Source organism: Apis cerana, linkage group LG9 (genome assembly GCF_029169275.1).
Source record: "Apis cerana isolate GH-2021 linkage group LG9, AcerK_1.0, whole genome shotgun sequence".
In the NCBI taxonomy this organism is placed as follows: domain Eukaryota; kingdom Metazoa; phylum Arthropoda; class Insecta; order Hymenoptera; family Apidae; genus Apis; species Apis cerana.
Window position 1 is genome coordinate 3,572,269 of NC_083860.1, and position 21,892 is coordinate 3,594,160.

The 21,892-nt window shown below is 40.8% G+C and overlaps 2 protein-coding genes across 6 annotated transcripts in view; one reads left to right on the forward strand and one right to left on the reverse strand.

Annotated features, from left to right (window-relative positions):
• LOC108003938 (uncharacterized) overlaps window positions 1-10,613 on the forward strand; it is a 193,918-nt gene extending 183,305 nt beyond the window's left edge. For both annotated transcript variants that reach the window (XM_028669762.2, XM_017066527.3), the window contains one exon: window positions 4,759-10,613. In XM_028669762.2, the coding sequence (XP_028525563.2) occupies window positions 4,759-5,316 (558 nt within the window). In that variant the 3' untranslated portion in view covers window positions 5,317-10,613. The remainder of the gene's footprint in view (window positions 1-4,758) is intronic.
• Window positions 1-21,892, reverse strand: part of LOC108003939 (autophagy-related protein 16-1) — a 490,268-nt gene that overhangs the window by 250,414 nt on the left and 217,962 nt on the right. The window lies entirely within an intron of this gene.

Consider the following 21,892-nt stretch of genomic DNA (forward strand, 5'->3'; position numbering starts at 1 on the left):
AGAAAGAAGAATGCGCCGGGTGGGGAGGAGGGAAGGGACAACAAGGGGCATACCGCCTCGTTAACTCGCCGTTCCACATCATTTGCTCGCGCGGGTGGGGGCGAGGCACGGAGCGATATCGCTTTATTAGAAAGTAATAACAGTCCCCCCCGGTCGAAAGAAAGAGAAAATTTATATCCGTTAATCCAGGAAAGATGCGGCGCATCGAGATATATCACCGAGTCGTGTACACCCTGACACCCAGCCTAGGAGACGAGAGAAGGAGGAGAGAGAACCCGTTCCACGATCTCGTCCAGCCGATTCTACAGATCACGCGAGCTAACCTCATTTCCTCTCGAGACTTGTCCAAGTAACGAGGCCTGGATCTACGAATGGCCGCTGATACGTGCCCCCTCGTACACAGGAAATTACAATTCGTGGAACAAGAATCTGGGCATAAGAAGAAGCGCGTGGACACCCTTAACCGGTGTACCTTTCACGTGTAACGTTTTGAAATGTTAAACGGTAAAGAAACCGGGAGCATGACGTTTTAATTATTGCGATATAATACATAAGCAATTCACAAGCATTTCCATTTCTTCCTAAATAACCAAGCTAATAATTGTGAGAACGGAGCAACAGATATGGATGCATACGGAAGATAGATACGACTGAATTGATAGATGTAACGATTCATTCGTAGTACAAAAAGATCAAACGCGTCTCGTTTCCAAGAATGGAGAAACAATGAAAGAGACTAAGCTTAACACGCGTCATCAATCATCTTATCGATGATTTATATATTTATATTATTCGACGATACGATAAGATGAATAACAGTCACGTTTCCTTTTTAAGGATAATCAACTTTGCTGCATTGTTGCCGCGAAGGACTTTAAGAAATCCTTATAAAATGGCGGATGTAGCTCGTTCCTGGGGGACCGTTGCGGCTGATTCTCATTGCGCGGAACAAAGAAACGTATATTTATCGTGTATAACTATGGAACTGGGTTTTCCCAGGCTACAAATGAGTCCGATTTTTTCTTTCTTTCTTTTTTCTTTCTCTCTCTCTCTCTTTCTTCTTCTTCGCTGGTAACGTTATTCGTTAATAATTTCCGTTGTTTTTAACTCGAGCACGGGGAATTGAACGAAGGAAATGGTGGATTATTAACGCATAGAATGGTTGATTAAAACTAAAAAAGAAAGAGACGGAATCGGGTGCTCGAGGATCGGTGAGAGTCGTCGAGATTAACGCGTGTGTAAGGTTCATTACGGAAGCGTGTGGCGTTAAAAGTGGAACAAACGGACGGATTATTTGGTGAGAAATTCAACGGAGGAGAGGGGGGGAAGGATAGCAAAAATTAACAGAGCTCTCTTCTTTCCGGGAGGACCAGGAAATGGCTGCCGGTGAAGAAATTTCTTGGAGCAGAGGAGAATACTTTTCTCCTTTAAATAAACATGTTGAATTGAGACAAAAAAACGGGAAGGAGGAGACGAAAAAGACGAAAATTCTTACGAAAATAATCCTTCTTTCGGTTGATCTTCCTTTTTTCTTTATATATGCTCTGTGAAACGTGGCGCAGTGAGTACGTGGCTAATTAGAAAAGAGAAACGGTGAAAAATAAAATTTTAAGATTTCTTTATATTCTTCTTAAGTGTTATATTCTTCTTGAAGTTAAAGAAAATTAACTTTTTCCTTATCGCGAAAATAATTTAATTTTACATCTTCGCAGGGCGTTCTCAATTTTTTCAGATAAATTGCGAGCGAAGTGAAAATAAAGGAAAAATATTGCACAAAGTTCCACTTCTCTAAATCTTTATTATTTGTTTGAAATGAATTATTTTCAAATAATTTCGATCATTTCGAACGAATAACAGAAGGTAAACAAACAACAAAGCTCTTTACACAAGAATCTCAAAGTTATTTGTGGAAAATTAATTTTGAAAAAAATTTATAAAATAACAAGTTTATACAATATCCTTATCTTTCACTTAAAAATAACAAAATTAGAAAGATACTCTTCATACATAAATAATGGCAAAATCAAATGTACGGGATTACCGATATTTTACCTTCATTTGTAACCGTCGTGTAATTTTATTAACCTTGGATAGGGAGAAAAACGAGGATGCAAGGAACACTCGGTTGGGCCTGAAAGGGCTGGCAAAAGGATTCGCCCTCATCTAACCAGGAATTTGGCAAAAGTCGGGTTTTCCGGTATGTCTGTCACGTAGCCAAGCCACGGTACGAGAGCTCTTCCATTTCACAACCGGTTTGAATGAAATTGGAAGCATTTCTCAGCCGCCACATTCGCTCCTCTGTGTAGACACCGGTATAACCGTACAATATACAAGGTATTCCGTGACATACGAGCTATACTTTGACCCGTCCGTTTACGAATCGGTAGCAAAATTTTTCGAATTTTACCCAATTTTACGACAGGTTATCTACTCGATCCTTCTTCCCTGAAATTAGAGATTAGAAACGGGAAATGCCGTTCCATCAAAATTTCCTCGAGTAGAAACTCGACTCTTCGCAACAATATTCACAATATTTCTGAAACATTCGACGAAACAAATTATAATATAAACAAAAAATAGGAGGAACCCACTTTTTCCAAATTAAATCCCCAAGATAAAAGCGGCTCCATTGCCCATTGGTCCATTTTTACCATTTTCTCCAGTTACCCTCCGAGAGATCAAGCCGGAAGCCAGACCCGATTCAGTTCACGACAATTCAGTCCGTCCACGTTCCATCATCGCTCTCGAGAACACAGTCTCGAAGAACACGTCGCATATATATATATATACACGCACACATATGTACACACCTATCCCGGTTAAGGTACGTTAAGCAGAGAAAGAGCGGAGGAGCAGATGCCACGGCGGATACAAGGCGCGCGTTTCTTTCCCTCGCGCGTTTTACTGACCTTCGCTCCCTCTCCCTTGACACGGAGTTAATAAAGTTCCGCTCGTTCCGAGCGGGACGCCAAAGAAAGAACGCTTTTAAATGAAGCTGTACGCGGGATGAAGCATATTTTAATGTCTTACTTCGCCTGCCCCTCCCCCTCGGCCACCACCACCCCGATAATGTACGTGCCCGGTGTGCAAATACGAGGATGAACTTGGGTAACGCGCCACCACATTGGAAAACCAGTTCCTATGGCGGAGCACACGCGCGTGCCGCCTCGAAGCTTGGCCGATCCCTCCTCGATGGTGGAGGCGAGGGGGCCGAGGAGATTGGAGGTGTCCATTGGAGGTCGGTGGCCATTTCGACGGGAATTAATTCACCTCCGTGGCATAGGTTAATCCCTTGTAATTGGAATATTTTTGCATTTCGAGGGGGGAGGGATTGTAATTGATGATAATTCCTTCGAGAGGCGAGAGGCAATAAGGAGAGAGAGTTATAAAACTTGGTGGGTCTGTGGGGTGAGGCTCGTATGGATTCTTGTGGTGTTAATCTTCTATCAAGTATTGTAATAACAGCGTGTAAAACGATAAGGAATTTTTAATGGGCGAGAAGTTTCGAGCGCTTTTCGGAAATATAATTCGTAATTATAAATTGCTCGTATAGAGTGCGTGTAATGGATGTGATTACGAACCACGAGGTTCATCGAAAAATATGGGAAACCATATGTGTGTACGAGGGAACCATCGTATCCTGTGTAATTTATTGTTACTTTAATCAAAGTAGGGAAGGAAAATGTGAATAATTATAATGGACAGGCTCGTATTATCGAAGTTGTTCGACACGAGGGGATGGAGAGAGAGAGAGGCAATGGTTAAAGGAGAGAAGGAAAAACGAAAATAGGAGTGTGTTATTTATCGAAATACTTCGCTATGGGAACGACAAAACAGCGTTTACCAATGGCTGTTTCTCATGCCATAATTCCGTGTAATTGCCGTATGTACGAGTTTACTTAATAAAGAATAAAAAGGGGGAAAGGAGAGAGAGAGACAGAGACAGAGAGAGCGAGAGAGAGAAAGGAAGAAAAGAGGCAAGAAAAAAAATTAGAGTGCAGCTGTTGTAAGACGCGAGAACCAGTTTCAAGCGATCTTCTATTACGCATATTGCATGCGACGGGCAAACGTTCCACGTGTTATGCGATACTACTTGTGTTCTGTGTAACATTCTGCGGCTTTTTTTATCAACACGCGAGCCGTTCGATCGAAGGCAATTTCATAGAATGCCACGTAATTTACGGGACACTTTGTCCAGAGACGCATCGAGGATAAATTTACGTTTCATTCGAAGGATAGATGCCTCGAAAGTTGTTTCTTTTTAAACACGAGAACAATAAGAATTATACAAATTCCCTTATTACAGGTGTCATTGATCTATTTAACGACACGTCGAGATTCCTTTTCTAGCTACTTTATCGTTAATAAATATTGAAAATTGTGTCTTCTTAAAAACACAATTGTACTATCTTTTGTATTTAATTGAAAGCAATGGAGAACGAAGTAATAAAACTGATGGCCGCCCGGTCTGATAGCAGCCAATTCGTTTCTACGAATAATAAATCAAAATCTTGGTTGCTACCGAAGAAGCAATTTGACACAGCTGTTGACGTATTATCTTAATGATGAATAACGGGACAGAGATTCCTCGTGTGACTTGCAAATCTTCCGGAAGTACAGAATTTTTGTTCGATCGTTTCCCTTTCTTAAACTCTCGTTGCACTTCATCGGTATCCTGAAATTCCTTCGCCATTTCAAACTAATCGAAAAAATCTATCCACACATGTAACCATATAAAATCCATTCTATTTCTTTCAGATTCTTCTTTCGCACTTCGACGCCTTCAAATTCCCTAGCTCGGAGGTGGTACAGTTCCGCGCTCTGGTCACACCTTGCATGCCCACCTGCGAGCCGGTGCAGTGCGATCAAGAGGAGGCGACCGGCGAGCTGCGCTCCGTCATTTCGTACGGGAAGCGTCGTCGCCGTCGCTCGGCCGGCTCCCAGACCCGCGAGGACCTGCTTCTCGTCCAATCGATCCAGATCACGGACAAGTTCGGATTCGAGCACGACAGCAAGGCGTCGAACGCTAGCTCGGCTAGCAGGGACACGGTGTTCGTCGAGAGCGAGGACATATCGTCCACCATGGGCATGTGCATCAACCTGGGCGAGGCGATCGTCGCAGGGACCGTGTTCCTCGTAGCACAGATCGCCATCATCGCCGCGTGGACGTTCACCTGGCAGAGACGCCGGCAGATGCTCAAGCACCAAGAGGCGCTCTCGGTCTCGGTCTCGGTGCCGGGGATGCATTCCGTCCCCGGACGCACCGACAGCCTCTGTAAGTTGTACGACACAGGATATTCAGCGCGCCGTTTTTGAGCACCGTTCCCGTCCCCCCTTCCTCCGGATCTCGAGCATCTCTTTTGAAAGCTGTCCCCCTCGAAATATCGTTTCCTTGAGCTTGTTTCTTCAGAGAAGTCCAACTCTCTCGTATTCGAACATCTTCATCCCGAATTATAACGGAAATGGCCGCGTTGTTCGGAGGAATCGATCAATTCGAGGAAAGAACGGAGGAATTTTTTCGCACGGCATCGTTGTATTATTAAAAATACCTTTCTTCGTCTTTTTTTATAACAATCATCCGCGTGCACCTCTTTCTCTTCATTTACAGAGGGGAGGAGGGGGATAAACGATCGATCCTCCAGCGCGAGGAGGCGAATGGCTCCTAGCTAATAAATTGGTTTAATTGGGTTCGCGGCTCGTCGGGACATTTGTTGAAAAAAGAAGGGCAAAATCTTTCGATAACACCTGCAATTTCAATTAACGAACACTGGCGGTAAAAAGGGAGAAAAAAGGGAGGGGGAGCGAAGCCATCCTGACGATCGAGCTTATTTCTTCTCCCCGGATTCGCGAAATGATGCATCGTTCGCCAACACCTTTCTTGCAGTTCCACACCCTTTCTTCCACCGTGCATCAATTGGCCAACCTAACAGTGAAACTGAACGCCGTGGAAACGCATATCGCAGGCTAGGATCAAATATTACCGCCACAACAAGACCACCGTTACTTCCTCCCCGACTGCATTTGTATTTGTATTGCAACGAACTTGTCGCAAACCAATCGACTCGAGATCGAGAGTCATCGAATTAAACCCTAAAGGATCCGTTCGCAGAAACCCTTTTCCAATCAGATCTCAAAGAGGTCAGGCTCTCGATCGATATTATCCCCTCATCCCCCTTCGCTCATAAACCAAACTCTCGTCGTTAATCTCTCTCAATTTTTCTTGCGACTTCTTCGTCATCCTTCTCCCCTTTCGATTCCCCTGTGCTAGATCGTGCGAGACAGGAGGGATAAAAAGGAGGGGGGTGAAATAAGCCGAAGCGGGACGAGGCGTGGTTCCGGACCGCGTGATGGAGGTCGACGTGTACTTGCTAGAGTCGGATACGGACTCTAATTAGCATTGGGAATCGAGCATGATTATGCAGATGCTCCGAGTGGGGATATCAACAGGAGGGAGGGTGGAGTGGAACGACTGGAAACAGTGGGAGGTGGCGGGAACCAGGGTGATGAGGGGAGGGGAGGAGGGTTGCAATGGGCGTCAAGGGGTTGGCGGAAGGTTAATTGCCTCTTGCGGCGTCTCGGGGTTAAGCTAAGCTTCGCGCTGGGGGAGGATGAGGGGGGAGGGGGTTTAGACGGGAATTCGGGGTGGGGAGAAGGGTCGTGGAAACGAGAACGGCGCTGGGATCGCGTCAAGGTTAGATACCTAGGGATCGTATAACCTAACATCCCCTTCTCCCCCTCCCCCGACTTAACCTTAGCCAGATTTCCTCGGCCCTCGGTGGTGGCGTTAGGTTAATTTACATCGCGACACGTGAGCTTATCAATCTGAGACGACTCGCTCTGGTTGCTGCGAGTTCGTGGCTAATCAACGGGATAAACTCTTTGAAGTCGTGGATAGAAGTAGACGCGTGTAAACAGGGATTATTAATATCGTGATGAGAGAGAGAGAGAAGGGGGTGAACGAACTCGAGCAACGATGGTTTGAAGTGATAGAAAAATATATATATTGTTGATTAATATTATCAGGTTGAAAATTATTCGATCTTCAAAAGTTGTTTCAAAAGTGCATAAATACATTGGGTAGTATAGATATGTAGTTAATAGTCGCGTGGCGCTAGTGTCGCTTCATTGGTTAAGAATAATCGAAAAAGTTCCTTAAGTATTTTACAAATAAGTCAGAATCATTTTGAAATCTTTTGGTGCAATGAAATAATCCAAATTATCTATATTAAACGAATACTTTTTTCCAAATTTCCAAATTACGAAAATTCGATAACTGCTCATCACGGTCGAGAATGAAACGTTGGGAGATTGTGTATTTCGAAATTTTCATAATTCGAGATTCAAACATATATCCGGAAAGTTATAATTGGATCATAACTTCGAAACATAGATCCACAATGTTGTCGACACAATATGGAGGGGAAAGATATAACGTTCGATTACATTTCACGGAGTATTGCTGTTCAACAAACCTTATTTGGCAAAATTAAGCAATTTTTACGCGAGCCTAAGTGAAACCGCAACCGAACAATAGACAGATGGATCCATGGAAAGGATTGGATAAATTTAAATCGGTTAGGGTCGCGTTCCTGCGGGACTCTATCGATTCGAGGGAGGAGGGTTAATTGAGAAACTTGAAAATTTGAATACGCTCGCCAAGACAAATGGTGAGGGGCGAGCGAAAGAGGAAGATAAAGACGGGGCAAAGTGTGAGTCCTCGATTAGCATGGGGACGTTTGCGTTTCAGTTAAACTTCTGTGGATCTCCCCTCTGTTCGACATTTGTCTATCGTCGGCAAACACGCCGCAGACTATCCGGTTTCTCTCTCTCTTACGATTATCACGATATACCGTCGTTCTTTTTTTTTTTTTTTTTTTTACCACTAACAAAGCCATCGATTTTGTCATTTTCCCTTTCAAACTTTATCGTCAAAAAGTCTCGAAATTGAATCTTGTACTTCCCTCTAAACAAGAAGAATCGGAATCGTCTGGTTGCACGTTTGTAACAATAGACTCTTCCAATCGTCGCTTGATTCTGCGGGTATAATTTTCTATAACGGGAAAGGACAACGCGTCGCGTCCCTCTGTTCTCCATCGGTAATTCGACGACTGACAACTCGAGTTACTGACAAGCCGCGCGCGCGCAAAAAAAAAAAAGAAAAAAGGAAAAAGAGAAGGAAGAACGACAATGAAACCGGTGAAAAAAATGTCACCAGCCGAGAAGATATCGAGCTAAACGTTGAAAGGACGCGCGCTTTAATTATTGGTACTAATTGCCGTGGAGATTGCTAGGCTTTCTCTCACTTCGCACAATGGGAACGCGAGGCTAAATGGGATTTCTCTTTTGAGCCGAATGGCATTGATTGAAAACTATAGGATACTACGTGTGACGTAGTTTCCCCTCTCCAAAACCATTAGAGCACGTTAACCGGAGCCCTATTGTCGGAGAACACGCGCTCCTCTCCTCCCGCTTCGCCGACTATATATACATATATACTATGCTTACTATTTTACTACCTAAAAGAAAAAAAAAAAAAAAAGGAACAATCAATAATAACAATGTATACAACGAACGAAGATAAGATCGCCAACAACGGTGCCTGAACACGCGTTTATCAGTAAGCGACGCGATTTATTCTATTCTCTCTCTCTCTCTTTTTTTTTTCATTTTACACTTACGCTAAGGATTTTTTTTTTCGCTAAACGCTGACGTAGTATATCCAATTTGCTTGTGGTGAGAGGGTAGAGCCAATTTTTTTTTTTTTTTTTCCACTCAAACTCCGTTCGAACGACTTGGACTCCGTACGAACGGATAGGAATTGCGGGACGCGAACGCGCATGCGCGCGCCGTGCGTGCGTGACTCGCCGCTCGCGATGTTTTTAGAGGTATCATCCTCTAACACGCATACACGCATACATACATATACATATATGTACGAGAGCATACGAGATGGCGCATGAAGAATTTCGTTCTCTCTCGCCCGACGGCGGAAAAAGGATTCGAGACAATTGCAATTCGTGATGCTCGCAGTTGCGGTACAGTCATCGTCGTGTTTTTCGTGGACAAAGTCGAGGGGGTTTGAGATTTTCTCGCGCCATCTTGTAGAAGAAGCAGCATTATTTTCTTTTTTTTTTTTTTTTATTCATTCTAGCTCTATATAACGATAGAACGACGATCGAACACTTTTCATCGACTTGATCGAACCGAATTATTTTTACCGATAATTTTTTTCCTTTCTTTTTTTTTTTTTGTCGAATTACTCGGTCGAATCCAAGTTTGATCCAAGTCAATGGAAATTGTTTCCACAGTGAACAATGTAACGTCGATTTAAGCTCCCTTAAACGAGTAATCGTCCATATTTTTTTTTTTTTATTTTATTTTATTATATACGCGTATACGATGGAAGTAAAAATCGTGCAGATATATGACAAACACATATGTATCGTCATTTGATTATTATTTTACGTAATTAAGATTAAGATTAACACGCGGCCTGCTTGCGAGCAAGGTGCAGAAGCCGGTGTGAAACGAATAATATTAGGCTCGAGGACGACCCCTCTCTCGATAAAATGGCGCCAAGAGAATCACTTGCGCGTAAACACTGACGCCTTGGACTCGGCGCTTTCGTGAGTTAAGAAGTTTGTTTTCCCTCCTCCTTTTTCTTTCTTTTCCCCCCTCCCTCCTTTCTTACCTCGCCTTGTCCTTCTTAATGAGCCTTATAATATCCTCCTGCCCTCTTCTTATCGGCGAGTGTTTACAAGTGTGCAGAGACGTCGGTGCTTGTCCTCGAGCCTGAGGTGCGCGCCTATTCCGTCGTAAGCTTGAAAAAGCTCGAGTCTGTTCTGTACCCTGACAAGCGTGCATGTTTCTTCCATCATCCCTCCTCCTTCTCTCTTTCCTTTTTCCATTCATTTTCGCCCTCTTTCCCCGCTGACCGACTAATAATAATTTCGATTACGCGATCACGTACAGAGCTTACCCGGCTAAATCGAGCGATATTCTCACTTTATTTTTTTTTTTTTTTTTTTTTTTAAATAACAACGCGCACCAATCATGATGGCTTATTTATTTTTTACGTTTAACGTATAACGCTCTTCAAGAATACTCGTATCTTGTCACGTTTATCATTTTTTTATTATTATTATTATTATTATTATTATTATTATAATTATTATCTTTTCTCCATTCCTCTTCCTCCTCTTCCTCTTCCCCTAGATTTCTATCATTTCGCCTTATGCGTATCTGGCAATACGATCTAGTTTTTTAACAATGTCCCTCTTTATTCGGACGCGGTGGCAACGAGCGCACACTTGTATACGACGAAAGAATCGTAATAATGTCGAGACGAGCATGCGAATAATTTCCTGTATCCGTCCAAGAGAGAAAAGAATTCGAATTTTGCGTACGCGCGTCCGAATAACTCTGCGAATATAATTTTTTTTTATTCATTTTTTTTTCCTTTTTTTTTTATACATATATATATATATATATACATATACAAGATATCAAGACGTCACACTTTGGCTAATAAACTTCGTATATGTCAGTACCGTAATACACACGATGTACATAGCATATATGGTACGGAGAAAATAAACTCATTTTATAAGGAACCAAGTTTTTTTCACTTATCCAGCATTTCCAGCATCGACAATCTCAAAGTCGAAGCTGCAACTCCTTTCCCCTTCCTTTTCTTCGATCATTTTTATGCAATAAACGTAAACGTATTTATGAATCCATTGCATCGTTTAAAACATCATTTTTTTTTTTTTTTTACGAAAACTAATACTTATTTTCAAATATTGACGGTAAGAGGGGAATTAATCACGGATAGAAATGCATTTTAATGACAACAGTTCCTCGTAGAATTCTTCCTAGACTTAATATAGTAACGTAATATCATTATGTAGTTATGAGAAACAAATGGCCCGATCTTACGCGTTGGCAATGACCAGGTTAATCTGCTGGGAGCAGTCTAAGTAGGTCTCCTGGTAGGTTGGGGGGAGACAGTTACAAACCATTTGGAATCACTAGAAACGTTACATCGAGGATAAGCGGCCATTCACAAACGAGGCCTGTGAAACGAATCGTGCATCCCTAACGACAGTAGTTTGGCTCACGTACGTATCAATCAACGTATTATTATGCTAAATATAACCGTGGCCCGCTTGTAAACGTGCTGAATTTTCGAGCGGGATGCAAAGTTCATCGATTCGAAAATGCCGGTTCTCAGACGAGACGTTACTCGGATCGAGTGAATATTTTTGCCCTTATCGGTTTCTCGAACGATAGCTGCGATGGATATATATAGGAAAGGGTGTTTAGATCTATTGATAAACAATTAAATAAATTTTCCTAATAATCGATAGAAGATTATATTAAGATTGAAAAAGAAAAGATTGAGATCGGAAACTTAACACTCTAAAACAAGATGGTGGTAACAGGTGATTCCCAAATGACGCGCATGCGCTTTCAAAATTTCACGCTCGTCAAACATTACAAATCAAGCGTTATTTCAACGACAATGGACACTGCTTCATCAATGAACAATCATTATATTAGCCGCGAATGCTTTGAACCAACAAGTTGCCCTCAATTATGTGACTTGAAATTGGAATTTGCGCCTACCTAAGCAAAGCAAATTACATTGAGCGTTCGTCGACGAGTTGTACGTGTGTGTACGTTAGATCGATGCTTTTGCATTATACATCGATCGAGCAACGAACCACCTTCGTGTCGAGAGTGGAATAGCCGTGGCCAGTCAATCGTGGGGAGGGGGGGGCCAATTAAAATCATAGTTCGAGCGCTTCCAACGTGTTTCTGAAAAAATAAACGATCAGTCACGGTGTTCGTCGTTGCACAGAGAGAACGAAAAGTGAACCATCACGTAAGTAAATCCAAGATCACGGATTTCCAGCATCCGTTAGCCGCAGTTACGTTCAATCAGCGTGGGAATCGTGACCCTGAGAGAACAATTTATGAGCTGGATACCGTGGCAAAGTCACCTTTGCTCGACGTGAAAAATCAAGGAATGCTAATGGACCTGCCTTATCCTTTGATACCTAACCTCTTTCAGACACTGCTGGCGATCGGTTCGTTTAACGAAGCATTAAACGATCAAGAAGAGGTCTGCGGTCAAACAAGAGAGAGCTTATATTCTCTTTAGAAATGTTAGAAAATATTCAGGAATATCCAAAATCTATTTTATCGACGTCACACTTGAGCATATTCCATTAATTATTTGCTCACATCCATTACGTTTGAACAACTTTTCCCATAATAATAAGGAAGAATAATACATAGCTCCATAACTTGTCGACCTTTACTCTCCTCGACAATAATAATATCCCCAATAATATTCTCTAATCTGGACGATATATTGAACGAGGAACATTGTTACGTTTCCTGTGGCGACGCATAGGTTATTTCCTTCTTTGAAAATAGGATCGCCTGTTATCTTAGACCGAATAAAGTGGAGGATTATCGCGTGGAGGCATTCAGATCGAAGGGCTGGCGGGCGCAACTTATCGTGCATTAAACAAGAGCCCCCAACTCGGTTGGGAACGATTCGGCGAGTCCATTCGACGGGTTGGCTATGTTAATGAACTGGATCGAGATAATGGCGTGCAGTGTTCCTAGTTTACGGCTACGGTAACGCGGCAGGAAGTGCCAGACGATGGCTACTGGTGACAGAACATGGTCTCGCGATATCGACCCGTGAACCGAGATTTCTCTATTCGTTCCGCGAGAAACGTTTCCAGATAGGGAATACCGAGGGCGATATCGTTTCGCGTGTGTTCAGATGTGTATATATATATATATATATACGTACAAATGGAGTTTTAGAGATGCGCGTTTTAAGAAGGAGAATTTTGCGATAAGAGAGAAGATAAAAGGAAACTCTGTCGTCTTTGATAAATTTATTCGACGATAGTTTCAGATAATATGGAAGTTTAGAAATTTGTGATTAAATTGTGAAAGTTTTAATTTTTTCGTTCAGACGAATGTGAATATTCGTCGTGGTGAAGAGATGAACGTTTGATAAAATGGAGTATTTCTTCGTTGTTTGCGATAATTAACAATGCGGCAAGTGCTTGGAAACCGTGGAAATAAAAGTTTCGAAAACAAAAGCGTTTCGAGACTTTGTTGTTTTTTCACATTTGGAAATATAACACCTCTCTCGACACCGTTTAAATATACATTGGACAAACAAACATGTTGAATTTTTGTTTGCATTAATGAAAACTCCGGAGGGACATCCGGAAGAAGAGTAATTATAAAAAAAAGAAAATACAATTGCACAAACATTTTACATAAACCGATATGAACGCATCGTCGAAACATCAAATAAGAAATAGAAAACTGTAGTAAAAAACTATCTTCCTTGTCTCGTATCGTCTTCCACTCGACCTGTTATAAACAAAACACGTTTCGTAATTCGATCACGAACGCTCGTTTCATTCGTCAAACGTTCGTCAAACGCGATCGATCCCCAAGGAACGAAACAACGGCACGCATGATATATATATAAATCGAGCAAGAAACTGGAGGGCAGTTTCTATTAGAAGAAGAATAATATCTCGAGGGAGTGTAAGCGAGCGATGGATCATCAGTCATCGTACGCATTATCCCCTGTAAGGAAGCCACCTATAAGATATCAACTTCCATTTGTCAAAACTGGAAAACGGTCGAGATCGGGATGTCTCGATGCCGGAATTATCCGGCCGGATCCAGGCAAATTCCGGCCAATCTGTCGAATTATCCGACATTAACCACTCCCAGGTTATCGATCCCACCCCCTCGATTTCGATGCTCACGTTCGTTACCTCGAGTCCAGGCTTCCTGCCCCATCTTGAAATTATTTTCAACGACCGATCCCTCCTCCTTCTCCCCCCCTTCGATGAAAGGACGGCAACGTTTCACGGATTAAAGTAGACAGTAATGACATAGGACTCTCCTCCATTACTCTTTCCTTCGGCGCAATCCATTTTCCCGGCTGAGAATAAAATCAAAAGGAGCAGGGGAATAATCGTATGCGATGAACGGATTCGAGTAGAATCGGTTCACGGGTAAAGAAGACTTGGTTAACCGAAGAGGAGCATTATTTATTGTTATTATTTTTATTTAGTTCTCGCTGTGATCTTCGGCTCCTTTTCTTGTATTTGCACTTCAGATGAAGCTGTATTATTTCGTATTTTTCATTCTTCCGATTTACGAATGATTAGAAGCGACAGAGATAATTTTATTCGACGATAAGGAATAACGTTTGCTGGGCTCTGAACACGAAATATATCAAGTTAGAAAATTAATTCGGTATATCTTATGAAAAATTGTACATGTCAAACGGATAAAAATTTGAACAAATATAGACACTTGAGAATCATCTTATTGAAAGAAGAAAAGAAAAACGAGCAATAAAAAATTGTGTAATTTACATTGTTTGTTTCCCCCACTGGATAAAATTCAATGATCGATTTAATTTTATTCCCCATTGTTTACGAAGTGACTGTAAACTGTAATTTCGTCTGACAGTAAATTCGATCCAATCATGGCTAGATTGAATTACTGCGTCCTCGCTGTCGCATCATTTTGCAACCAGCCTCGAAATATACAATACACAACTCCTCAAATGAATGTTGGAAAATTGGATTTCGCGTTCATCGTATCATAAAGTTTCCAAACTGTATGAATGAACAATAATAAATCAGGATATCAGAGAAGCGATCGTAAAATTGAATGCCGAGCATACACGATTAATACGCAAAAGTATCTACAATTACACCTTGTTAACGATTGAACTGAATATCATAAATTTGTTCGACGATAGTTTTTTGAATCTCGTCTATTCCACATTACCTAACAAATTAAACATTCGTTTTATCGCCTTATAGCACAATCGTGAGGCAGCAAAAAAACAAAAGATATTTCCAGTAGCCCCGTGTTCCTCTCAAGTATCATCCTCCCCCCTCCTGCCTTCTTTATAAACCATATTCGCATAAGCATTGGAAAACTAGAAGCCCGTAAGATAACAAAGCTAAAGATAACAAGGTAACTCATCATCGATAATCATAATATTTCCCTTCCATTATTATCGAGGGGAAAAGAGTCAGCAGAGAGAGGAAGAGGACCAAAGACCAAGAATAAATCTACATTTTATCCCAATAAAACCAATGATATAACCGCTCAAGATATTTCCTACGCTCGATCACACCGCCCCACCCTCGAATATCTCCAGAACATGCTGATTCAGCCACCCTCCCTATCGAATTATTACCAACCGATGCCGTCTATACGAGATACTTAATCCAATTTTCGAAGACGACAAAGCGTATACGCGCGTGTGCATCAACCCTTGGACCCGGTGTAAGATTCGACCAGCAGCGTGGAAAGGGTAGGTAAGGTAAAGGGGTCGAGTGGATGACTGACTGGAATGACAGGGTTGGCTGTTTCGCCCGGGTGGGGTTAGGTCGGGTGTCGCCTGTGACTGGAGCACAGGCCAAGAGGCTGTGTATAAGGAGGGGAGGGGAGAAAGGCGAGAGAAAAGGAAAGGGACGGCTGGATCGATGGAGGAAAAAGGAAGAGTCTCTGTGGTACATGAAAGACGGCTGGAAGAGGAAAATAAAGCGAGCAGGAGGGAGGGAGAGAGAGAGATAGTCTGTTGCGAAGACGGAAGAAGCCCACATTCCCGGGGGGCGGCCGAGCATACCGCAGGATAGGAGCAACTTTCCGCTTCGATCTGCTCGGTTATATCGGGGCGAACGCGTGGTGTCACGTAAACCCAAAAGAAAACACCTCCTCGCCTTTCTTCTTTTCGGGCTTTCGAGCTCCCGTTCAGCCAGTTACACTGGCTATCCATCCAGTATTTTCCACTTGCATTCTTCCGTGGCCAATAGCTGGCATCGTTCACGCCATCGCTATGTGTGTGTGTGTATATATATAGTTGGACGAGCAGGGAGAATATGTGAGAATAAAAAGGGATCGGCGGTGGAGAATCCTTCTCGCGACATCGAGAAAATTCTTGGTCCCTTTGAGGCGAGATCGAGGTTTAAATATTCGTTATGATGCGCTACGAATGTGAAATTACATACGTAAGATTCGTTTTCGAAGACGGATCGAACGGAATTTTAATCTTGGAGAGGAGGATGGATGGCTCGAAATGATTCACCCACGTGTAAATATTTCCCGTTGTTTGCAACCAACTTATTAGGTTTTCTTCTTTAATTAGAGGCTCGAGAAAACATAACGCTGAAACGGAAGGTTGAAATCCAAACGGTTTTCTCATTTCAAGGTTCGTGAATCTCCAGGAATAGCAGATTCTCCTCCTTCTCTACTTATATCCTCTCTCTTCGTCCTTCGTCTCTCTCTCTCTCCCTCTTCTTCGTTCATCCTCCACATCCAAACGTCTGCTTTCGTCGTTCGCCCAGGCGTCGTTCCAACAGCCAATCCGTCCGACTTCTCGCTACACTGGCGAGCTTCAAGTATCCTCCGAGTTTCAACCATGCGATCCTTATTCAAAAAGGTTTCCCGCGTGTTCACTGGCTGGGAACAGTTCCGTCGGATTTCGTGCATCCTCTTGGATTACCACGATGGAATAATATCCGAAAGCACTTTTCTAACTAAACGACCTTCGCTTTATCCGGAATCCTGTTTGCCTACCTCGTTCTCGATCGAACAAGATTAATTTTATCGATGAATAAGGGATCAGATCCGATTGGATATTCGTATTTTCGCTCGTTACTTCACTTTTGTTTCGATATTAATATAATTAGATACTGGAAATATGTTTAAAAACCGTAGTTTCTACGGTTCTGATTTTTCTAAAATTTACGATAATGTATTAAGAGAAATATAGTCTCAGACGCTTATCTTCAACCATTATCGATGCAATAATCTTTGCAATAATTAAAAGTATCGTAATCAGCATCACGAAATAACACGTATTTATATTTACATTCCATAATCCATTCGAGGAATGCGCCGCATATATTTATAAATACTTAAAAATATTCCACGACAAAAATTCATCAATTCCCGGAAAAGGATTCGTTCGAATTTCTTGCAACACAGGAAACGCCCAATCAATTTCTCTATAAGGAACGAGAAGAAACTTCTCTATAAAGCCGGTCTTGTCTATGTGTGATGGAAATAATAACGTTATTAAAAGCCAGTTTCCCCCTCACGCGATCATGCGTACGGGTCAAGATCCAATTATCCTAATGGGTTGGAGAAATTGGCGAAATTATATTACCTTTACCGAAACGGGTCGGCCGTATATGTACTTCTGGCCGGCCAACTTTCAACAAAATATACTTCCCCCCTGCCCTCAACGGGGCGCAATTTCTGTTATCGATAACGAAGCCGCGTCAATTATGAACGCATCGTCCACCTCGCGGGGCGGAGGAGGAAACTCGTAAAAAGGGTTTCCGGCATGATTACGAGATACAGTCGGTTCGATTAAAATGGCCGATTGCCGCGAATTACCGCCGCTTAAACCATTTTTCTCCACCCCCGCTTCTCCTCCCTGTTATCTATCCGTATATATATATGTATACAGTGGTGTTCACCAATGTGTGTTGGTTTTTTTACCACCAATATCCAACCTGGTTGGCTGATAAAACGCGAGCTAACGAGCTACTACGAAACTTTTGTTTCTCGCGCCGGTGGGCGCCGCAATTTAAAGTTAAACTTCCCAATTATTTGTACGCGGCACGTGCGCACCACTTGACCGTTTGTTCTCAACGTTGCATTATTATATCGGCGCGGTATCACGAAAACGGAAGACAATTAATTACTTCAAGCTTTTTCGGTCGGGGAATTTTTCTGAGGCGAAACCTTGCTCCTCCCCCATCCCCTCGATGATTTCCCACGGGATGCTAATCCTATTGTGGACGGCTAACTTTTTGCCGGATATCTTCAACTAACTTAATACACTTCTGACTGGTTGGTCGCGTTGAAAAATATCCATGGGAATCATTTGGATTTTCATTGTCGAAGAACGAATGTTATTAAGAAGAAGAAGAAGAAGAAAAGAAAGAAACAGGAAAAGTGGCAATTTTTGTAATTTTTTGTAATTTTTAATTTTTAGAATTAATAAAAAAGAGATTATACAGATGTTGGAAAAAGTAATGATCTTTAAGTATAAAACGGAAGGGGATAATTTCATATTCTGTTGGAAGTAATGAGATACATATCTCCATTTGTCCATCCTCTCTTTGCCTTTATTGTATGGGACGAGTAGTGAATAATGGTGAAACGTTAGCTTCGTTTAGAATATTCGTTTCTCTTTACTCTGTTTGTAGTGAATTATTATTTTCGATGAAAAGAAAAAGAAAAAAAAAGAAAGGAAAAGTTATTCGAATCAATAACAAAGCAAATAACACATTTGAACGAATATATATTTAACATTGGCTTTTGATAATTTATTAGATAAAATTTAACGTCAACAGTTTGGCATTTTCCCACACAAACCCACGGTGTCTGTGAACGATAATGGAATGGAGGATGGGGGTTAACCAGATATAATCCTTCGAATTGCTTGTAAAACTCAATTTAACAACGTAAACGTGATTCTGTTAGACGACGAGCGTGTCGCTTTAAACGAGTTGCGAGTTATGATCGTAGCAAGTTCACGCTTCTTCGCGACGTGGTCCTTCCCTCGAACAGCGAATTATGCAAATACGGGAACAGTCAACTGTCTACCGCGACAGCCATTTCTCTTTTCCTATTTTTCAACCGGATTGTTTGCAGCCGGAAGCTTCTCTACTTGTTTACGATGTTCATGAAACAGAGGAACGCTTTCGAGCCATGATAGGGAAAACAAGATCTTCAAAATATATATGTATATATATATAGAGAAATAGTGGACAACTTTGGTTTCCTGTTTATGCACCTGTTTAAAAGTTAACAAGATACTTGGTATGTTTATAAAAATTGGGAAAAAATTTTTTAATTTAACATTAACAAGTAATATTTTCTTTTACATTTTTGTATATTTTAATTTCAGCTTAACAACTTTGAACAAGAGTTTTATGTACATTTTGAGATATCGAATTAGTCATTTTGAAATATTAAAACATCCTGTATAAATTTACTATTATAAAATATTCATATAATCTAATAATGTAAAAGTAATTAAAGTTGAAATATGCATTGATTTATCATAATGCTATTTCGGATATCATATCATTACGTATACGTACTTATATTTAATTATCATTCGTTTAATTCGATATTTTAACTAATTGTACGATAAGCAAATAATTTTGAATAATTGCTATTTATTTTACTTAATTTGTCATCACGCGCTAAATAATTAATACATTTAATTATTCATAACATAATCGAATTAATATGTAAATTAAAATATATCCTGATTATAATTATCATAATATATAATAACGTTTAATAATATTTTATTATAATATCAATTTTAAAATTCAAGTTAAAAAACGTAACAATTTATCATCGAATAATTTAGAATTAATTGTCCCTCATTTATCCACTTTTCCACTTCAAAATTAAGATCTTTGCAATATGTGAAAACCTCGATAAACAAAGAAACTAAAAATAACAAATCCAATACAACTAACCAGTGAATCGAATTAAAGAACGCAACACAAAGAATTTAATTACAAATCATTCCAAATTTAACATCCAATTTCCCCGACATTAACACATTGAGCGACATTCGAACGAAACAATCGGAAATACAACTTAATTTATCGACACTCCTTTAACGATCAAAATAAAAAAAAATCCAATTACCCAACCCAAAGCATATACGTATCTACCTCGATTCCCCGCGACAACCACCATAAAACGAATTAATTCAACATTCATCCCCCCAATTTGCAAAGAACAACTAAGAAATCGACTAAGAATCAATCGAGGAACAAGAATACACGAAAGGAAAAATTATATCCTTCCTTCCCTTCGTCAACCGCGATTTTTAATAAACGATTTTATCATCGACGCGAAAGAATAATGCAATTTCCAACCTCGTCGAAGCGCAACAATAATATATCGGCGAACGATAACATTCCGATTCACGGATGAGGGGGTGTTGTATCTGGCGTATCATCCAGAAAGGGTCACGTGGCGGAGGAGGGAATAGGGGAGGGGGCGGTTGAAAACTGGGGAGCTCCCCGGTAAACGTGGCAAGCGGCAATGCAGCATAACGACACAGCCAAATGGTTCGACCATTACCGCGCCAATATTACCTGCTCAACTGAATTATTGTGTCGAGCGGCCGCGCGAAATATCTGGCATCGATATTGAATCGGTGGCGGTCGCCGCGAGACTCATGGAGGCTGGAGGGGGAGGAATTCGGGTGAACGACGAGGATGAGAACACGTTTGACGGAGGGAAAAAAAAGAAAAAAAGATAGGGAATTTTTTTACAAGAATGATCTCCGGCACAAAGGCTCGATATTTAATAATAATTTTCTATAAATTCGAACGGTTGATACGATTATTATCATCCCTTTAACGTTCGATTTTCTAATTAAAATATCGTAATTCCAAAGATTGAAATTTGGATGAATATTTTATATAATTGCTCTTTCTAATTTAAAGTTGACCATCTCTTTGAAAATTAGTTATATGTAATAGTGAAAATTGACAATATTCTTTCCTCTTCTTCTCACTGGAACGAAACTCACTGGAAAAACAAATTCATTTTCTCCGAAAGCAAGAGAAAATATTTTTGTATCAGCTATACGTATGAACTCATTATATTGTAACTTTCAAAAAATCGAGAAATTGGCAGAAATTCTTCACTTTCGAAAGAAAAAAGAAAAAAATTCACTTTCCCACATTGCACAACAAATGGCAAAGTCAGCTGACTGGGAGAATAGTTGAACAAACACGTGCCACGGAGAAACGGGTGGTTCTCGGTCGAGTGTGGATCGAAATTGAATCGAGAGGATCAATTTGGTAAGTTAATTACGCGTTTTGTTCCAGACCAGACGAGACCTACCGTGTCTCAATTATCCGATTTCGTTCAGGCTTCTCTTCTGCCTGAGCCAGTTCTCGATACGTTCAGTGGCCGCATGTCGCAGAGCGGGTCGGTGGCCGGCAAACCGAATGAAAATCAGATTATTTTGGCGCGTAATCATTTTCCACGGGACACAGGGTTAAAGTTATTTGCGAGCCATTCGCGATTCGCGAAATCGCAGTTTATGGTTTATCAAGCTAACTGTTAATCGTCGTTCAATCATCGAATTCATTTTGTTCGCCTCGATTAATTATGGCGCAAAGGGTCGCGAACACTTCCTCTCGCGGATATATTATTAACCGTTTCGCGTTTTCGATCGTCCAGCTGCGAGATGGTAATTTATTCACAAGATTGCGCAGAGAGGATGGATACTTTTCGCCGGTGAATCATCGCGATGCTTCCTGCACTCTACAGCTTTTAAAAGCTTTTCCAAGCTGCTTCGAGGAATTAAATATAAATTTACACATTTAGAGAAGATTTTTAGCTTTTTGATCGATTCGAATTCTGTATATGTTACACATCTTGGAGTATATTATTGTTTATGGAAGGGAATGATAAAAAATAAAATTTAGGATTTTTTTTTTTTAGTCTTACTATTCTGTAAAATTCCCGGTGTAACAAAACTGTAAATTTCATATTAAAATATAATTAAAGATACTTTGACGACTTTATGAATTTATTACAATATACTTTTAAATACTTTTTGCCGGACAAGATACAAGTTATTTATATCTATGAATCCATGTACATTTTTAGTAGTACATAACTAAGATTGTTATTAATAGCCTATAAACTTAGAAATTTTATTAGAGACGTAAAACATGTTGTATGTACTTTGAACGTAATTAAGAATAATTTGAGTTTAATTGCAATTTCACAGACTAAATTTTTTTTTTTG